Source organism: Podarcis vaucheri (assembly GCF_965113315.1).
Source record: "Podarcis vaucheri genome assembly, chromosome: Z".
Taxonomy (NCBI): Eukaryota; Metazoa; Chordata; class Lepidosauria; order Squamata; family Lacertidae; genus Podarcis; species Podarcis vaucheri.
The window spans coordinates 49,653,000-49,660,000 of record NC_138758.1 but is presented as its reverse complement, the minus strand read 5'-3'; the positions used below and the strand labels follow the sequence as shown (position 1 = coordinate 49,660,000).

The following is a 7,001-nucleotide window of genomic DNA, read 5'->3' as shown; positions in this document are numbered from 1 at the left end:
AAAAAAGGCTACCACACCGCGTTCTATGAGTTGCTCCTCGAAGTCAAGTCGCAACTGTATTAACGGTGTTAAGAAAAAGGAAACAAACTTGCAAAAAACGCAAGACGTTTTCATCTTGCGAAGCAAGCCCATAGGGAAATTCGTCTTGCGAAGCAGCTCAAAAACCGCAAAACCCTTTCGTCTAGCGAGTTTTTCGTCTTGCGAGGCATTCGTCTTGTGGGGCACCACTGTACTCAGATCTTTGGGATGGAGGCAGTACAGTGGTACCTCGGGTTACAGACGCTTCAGGTTACAGACTCCGCTAACCCAGAAATAGTACCTCAGGTAAGAACTTTGCTTCAGGATGAGAACAGAAATTGTGCGTCGGCAGTGGGAGGCCCCATTAGCTAAAGTGGTAACTCAGGTTAAGAATAGTTTCAGGTTAAGAATGGACCTCCAGAACAAATTAAGTTCTTAACCCAAGGTACCACTGTACTTGTTGCTGGCTCTGCTGTTAAACTGGGCTTCAACAGCCGCTGTGACAGCGACTCTCATTTTTAAAAACTATTGCTTTATGGCTGTATTTGTGTGGTTGATGTCAGTTGGAAAGGTGGGATATAGAACTGACGAAATAAACAAATTTGAAGAAGTGTCCATGTGCTTGGAATGTTCTTTATGCTTTGACAATTTCAAAGCCAGTCTATTTTCCAAGAAAAGTATGGATGGTGGGTTTCTGTTGGTTTTGTTTACATTCCTTAGTCCATTGCTGTTTTTGATGTTATGCTTTCTTTTCTTTTTTTAATGAGCCCTTGGAATGTTGGTTCTTCAGTGTTACTTCACAGAAATGAGGTTAGTTAGTACACAAGTTTTCTCAAGGTAGAAATGAGGAAAAGAACTTGCCAAGGAAGGAAGGAAGGAAGGAAGGAAGGAAGGAAGGAAGGAAGGAGAGGAGAGGAGTCTACTTCAGACACAATGGTGGGGAAATAAGGTCCCTGCTCCTTTAATTGCATAAGATACCAACTTCGTGGCCATGAGACCAAGCTATGAATCAAGACGAAACTCTGAGTTCAAATCTTGCCTCTGCTATGAACGGGGACAGAGGGTGGCGCTTGGGGTGGAACTGTCGTCACGCCACTCCTTGGTGTGTGGAGTGCCGCAGGGTGTGATACTCTCCCCGATGCTTTTAAACATCTTTATTCGCCCCCTTGCTCAGCTTGTCCGGAGTTTTGGGCTGGGCTGCCATCAGTATGCTGATGACACCCAACTCTATCTGTTGATGGACGGCCATCCTGACTCGGCCCCAGATACACTGATCAGATGTTTGGAAGCTGTGGCTGGACGGTTACATGGGAGCCAGTTGAAGTTAAATCCTTCAAAGGCAGAGGTCCTTTGGCTGGGTCGGGACGATATGGGATTGAGGGGGCAACTCCCATCTCTTGCAGGGGTGCTATTAGTGCCAGCACCGTCCGTTAAGTGTTTGGGTGTAATCTTCGATACCTCCCTCTCTATGGAGGCGCAGATGACAGCTATAACAAAGGCAGCATTTTTTCATCTCCACCAAGCTAAGCAGTTGGCTCCTTACCTCTCTCGCCCTGACCTAACCACTGTGATCTATGAGACGGTCACCTCAGACTTGATTATTGTAATTCGCTCTACGTGGGGCTGCCCTTGAGACTGACCCAAAAACTCCAGCGGGTGCAGAATGCCACGGCAAGACTCCTTACGGGGTCCTCACTGTGGGATCACATTCACCCGGTGCTATACCAGCTGCACTGGCTCCCGGTGGAGTACAGGATCAGGTTTAAGGTGCTGGTTTTGACCTTTAAAGCCCTATATGGCCTAGGACCCTGGTAACTACGGGACCGCCTCTCCTGGTATGTTCCATGGAGGACCTTACGGTCTTCAAATAAAAACATATTGGAGATCCTGGGCCACAGGGAGGCTAGGCTGGCCTCAACCAGAGCCAGGGCTTTTTCGACCGTGGCCCCGAGTGGAACGCTCTGTCACAAGAGACTAGGGCCCTGCGGGACTTGACAACTTTCCGCAGGGCCTGCAAGACAGAGCTGTTCCACCAGGCCTTTGGCCACGGCACGGTCTGACCCCCTCTCTCCTTCTGTAATCCTCATAGAACTATAGTCCAATGATTGCCATTAATTTGATTCTGAATTGATTTTAGAATGTATTTCAATTAATTGAATGTGATTTTATGTAAACTGTGCTATTTTTACTATTGTTAGTCGCTCTGAGCCCAGCTTTGGCTGGGGAGGGCGGGATAGAAATAAAATTTATTATTATTATTATTATTATTATTATTATTATTAGTTGTTGTTGTTTAGTTGTTTAGTTGTTTAGTCATGTCCGACTCTTCGTGACCCCATGGACCAGAGCACGCCAGGCCCTCCTGTCTTCCACTGCCTCCTGCAGTTTGGTCAAACTCTTCTTCTTCTTCTTCTTCTTCTTCTTCTTCTTATTATTATTATTATTATTATTATTATTATTATTATTATTGCAAGCTGGCCTCCTGTACACCACTGCTTCTCAACCTCACCATCCTTCATCTGTGATATGGACATGATGATGATGATGATGATGATATTTGTATACCACCCTATCCCCACAGGTTTCAGATATAACGATGCTTGCCTTGCATTTTGAGGCTGTTCTTCCCCTGAGCTGACACACATAAGGTGCATTGAGTACTCAGACACTATACATGTCCTGCATTTAAGTGCCATTCACTTGAATTAAACTTAAGTAGGATAGGAATGGCTGGATGAAACTTGGTCACCCAAAGGGCTGCCTCTGGGTGGCCCGCAAGCAGGCCATGGAGCGGGTAGTCCTCCCTGTTTGCCCCCAACATCTTGTAGGCAGCTGGAGGCAGACTGTGTCTGGGTATGGAGTGCTTGTTTAGATGGACCAGGAGATCCATCTGGTCCTCTCTGAGTTTCATCTGCAGGGGAGGGGCATTGCCCATCCCCAAAGTGGTGGTGTCTTGACTTGGGAATACACTTTCCAATTGACTCATCTAACCCGCAGGACAACTCTTTGAGGTGGGTTAGGCTGACAGAGGCAGTGGCCGGCTACCAAGATAACACACTGTAAGCCTCATGCTGCGTGAGGATTTGAACGCTGCTCTCTCTTAGGTTCTAGTCCAATACTCTAACCACTATGCCACACTGACTCTCTACTGCTTAGCAACACCAGCCCCATAAAAGGCTGTGGGAATACCATCAGAGGAGTGTGGTGGAATGCTTAGAGCACGGATGGCAAGCCCCTGCGGTCCTCCAGTTTTTGCTGGACTCCCAAAAGCTAGGAAGGACTCTATGAATTGAAAGCAGAGACGCTGTATGTGCCTTTGTTATACAAGAAAATATTTTACTATCTATCTATTGGTGTGGTGTGAGCAAACTTTTATTCTGAAAGTGTGGCCCAGGTAAAAAGTTTGAGAACAACTGTTCTGGTGTATAGTATATTGGTGTGTTTTTTTTAAATTGTGCTAATACTTGATCTTTATATACCCTGTCCTGAAATTCATGCTTTGGATGACTACACAGTTTAGACATCTTCAGAACAAATAAATGGTCACATTTTTATGGGACTTAGTATTTTTTGCACATGTATCCTACTACCTTGGGATCTTGAGACAGCTGATGGGCATCTTTCCTAAAAAGTACATAACAAATGAAGAGTATCTTGGCACCTGAGATTCCCACAGTGGTGTTTCAGATGCCTCTGTTGGGGCAGGGGGAGCCCACAAAGAGGCTCATCCATGAAAGCCAATTTTATGACATTTACCGGTATAGCCCACTTTCCCTCCCAGGGACGCGGGTGGTGCTGTGGGTTAAACCACACAGCCTAGGTATTGCCGATCAGAAGGTCGGCGGTTCGAATCCCTGCGACGGGGTGAGCTCCCGTTGCTCAGTCCCAGTTCCTGCCAACCTAGCAGATCGAAAGCATGTCAAAGTGCAAGTAGATAAATAGGTACCACTCCGGTGGGAAGGTAAACGCTGTTTCCATGCGCTGCTCTGGTTCGCCAGAAGCGGCTTAGTCATGCTGGTCACATGACCCAGAAGCTGTACGCCGGCTCCCTTGGCCAATAAAGCGAGACGAGCGCCGCAACCCCAGAGTCGGCCATGACTGGACCTAATGGTCAGGGGTCCCTTTACCTTTTTATCTTCCCTCCCAGGAGAGCTAGGCAGCCCTTCACTTCTTCACAACAGCCCTGTGATGTAGGTTAGGCTGAAAGACAGCAGTGGGCACAACAGCACCCAGAGAACTTCCGAGATGGCCTTGGATTTGAACTTGGATCCCACTCCTTCTTCCTAGGCTGAGGCTCTAACCTAGGAATACGTACAACCTCCATCAACTTTGTTGGACTGGTCATGTTGTTCAGATGCCCAATTATCATCTTCCAAAGCAACTACTCTATTCCCAACTTAAAAATGGAAAGCGAAAAGCAGGTGGACAACGAAAGAGGTTTAAAGACGCTCTCAAGGCAAATCTTTAAAAAATGCAGTACTGTGGACACTCGGATTGCAAACGTGATCCATGTGGGAGGAGTGTTCGCATCCAGGCAGCGCCGTGTGTGCGCACACATGGGTTGTGATTCAGTGCTTCTGCAAAGTGCGATTTAGTGCTTCTGTAAATGTGCAACCACCAAAACCCAGAAATAACCTGTTACGGTACTTCCAGGTTTCGGTGCGTCCGTAACCCGAAAAAACGCAACCTGAAGCATCTGTAACTCCAGGTATGTCTGTATAAGCATGGGAAATTGGGAAACACTGTCCTGCGAGCACTCCAGTTGGGGAATATCCTTTACCAATGTGTATTGCACTTTGAAGAAGCACAAACTCAGGACAAAAAGAAGAAACGAGATGATGATGATGATGATGATGATGATGATACCCCACCCATCTGAATGGGTTTCCCAAGCCACACTAAGAGGAAGGTATGTTTGGCAGACTCTCACCGTGATCAGCTCCCACTCGGAAACCTATGTCCCCACTGTGGAAGGAGGTGTGGATCCAGAATTGGCCTCCACAGTCACTTATGGACTCACCATTAAGACCGTGTTCATGGAAGACAATCTTACTTGGCTACGAGGGATCGCTGAAGAAGAAGAAGAAGAAGACAATCTCCACCAATCCTAACCATTGTGTGCCACCCTGAGCTCCTTGAAGAAAGGGTAGGATGGAAATGAATGGAATCTATCGGATTTCTTTACCCCATATATGCCCACTTGACTGCTTTGATTGCCAGAGTGGGCACTGTTGTACCTGCTGTACCCATTCCGTACTGTAAGTACTCAGTCTTTTAGTGAGGCAGCACCTGTACACTTTGGACAACCCTGCCTGTTGATGGTGCTTTCACCTTACTCTTTGTGGCACCTGCTAAAAACATACTTGTTTAAAACAATAAACAATAGTCTAAAACAGATTAAAACATCTGGGCAGCCAAGAATGCTTTTAGCAGAATGTTTTAGAAAATGTAACTTTCTGAAAGTTTTAAAGTGCTGTTGTTAGTTTTTCCTTATTGTTGGTTTATCTTTTTTGTAAGTTGCTTCGATGTTTGTGTGCTGTTGCTGCTGTTTTAACAGTCAAACGGCGTACAAATTTTATGAAACAGACACATTAGCACATAAATCGGCGGTAGCCTGCGCCTGCACAGAGAGGTTCCACCGACTTGCCATCCCCACGCGTGGGGCGCTGATACTTCCCAGGAAGCGCGGTCCAAGCTGACTTGGCGGCTTTGCCAGGAGGAGGAGGAGGAGGAGGAGGAGACTCTTCCCTACCTGCCCAGTCAGGTCCCGCCCCGCCTTCCTTCTTTGGCTGCGCCAGCCTCTTAAGCCGCCCGGTCAGGAAGGAGGAGGAGCTGAGCTTCGGAGCAGCGGCGGAGAACAGGCGAGGCGCATCAGCTCCGGTTTTCGGTTTGCAGCTCCGGTTTTCGGTTTGCCAAAGCCGCGAGATGGGCAGCGGCGGGACCAAGAAGGTGGCGGTGGTTCTCGGCGGCCTGGGCTTGGCGGCGTTGGCGGGCCTCCTGCTCCTCTGCCTGCCAACCAAGGACCTGCGGGAGCCTCCGGCTTTCAAGGTAGGCAGCGCGCGTGCAGCGCCCGGCATAATCCAGACGCCCGGCGTAGCCTCTGCTGCAGCTGGCGTGGAGGTGGTGGGAAGATACCTGAATCGGGGCACAGCTCTGTCTCCTCCAGGAAAAAGAGCATGTGCAGAGGCACTCAGCTTTGCAAACTGAGCGGGCTAGGGACAGCGTTCTGCAGCAGAGCATCTGCCTTATGCGCGTCAGGTCGCAGGCGCAGTTATTGGCATCTCCCAACAGAGCTGGCAGCCTCCCTCGTCTAAGAACTTGGAGAGCTTCCGCCAGCCAGAGCTGGCACTGGCAGCGCTAAGCGCGGCGGACCAGTGGCCTGAACCCAGTATAAGGCGGCTTCCTAGAGTTCCATTCTGATCCAGCTCTTCATTCAGAACAATGGGGACCGGAGCCTTATTTTAGTAGGGGACAGTGGCGTAGCGTGGGGGGTGCAGGGGGGGGGCGGCCGCACCGGGCGCAACATCTGGGGGTTAGGGTTAGGGGGCGCAAATCCACGGGTTAGGGGGCGCAAATTACTTGCCTTGCCCCGGGTGCTGACAACCCACGCTACGCCACTGGTAGGGGAAGAGCTTTAGGTCAGCCTCAGAGCGCTCGCTTTGCGCGCAGGAAGTTCCTCGTCCGGTCCTTGGCGTTTCCAACGGGAGTCACACGGGGCTTCTGCCAGTCAGTGTCAGAGGACCAGTTCCTCAAGCAGGGAGATGGGATGGGATGTTGTTTCTAACTTCCACTTTTCTGCGGGTGGTGGCAGCGCTTCTCCCCGCCTCGAGTTTCCGAACCCATTTAATGACCTCCAGTTCAAGTCCGAACTCTTGAGCTGAAAGCAAACCAACTTAAAATGTTTTATCCAATTGAAGAGTTCAGAAGATGAAATAAAAGGGCCCCATCCAGGATGCAAAGTTGGGAGAGAGCTCAGTGTATTG

At 49.0% G+C, this 7,001-nt stretch overlaps 1 protein-coding gene across 1 annotated transcript in view; it reads left to right on the top strand.

The window, feature by feature from the left end:
• Positions 1–5,837: 5,837 nt before the first annotated feature.
• Positions 5,838–7,001, top strand: part of ENTPD2 (ectonucleoside triphosphate diphosphohydrolase 2) — a 38,925-nt gene continuing 37,761 nt past the window's right edge. The window contains exon 1 of the mRNA XM_082208947.1: positions 5,838–6,066. Coding sequence (XP_082065073.1) covers positions 5,944–6,066 — 123 coding nt within the window. The 5' untranslated portion in view covers positions 5,838–5,943. The remainder of the gene's footprint in view (positions 6,067–7,001) is intronic.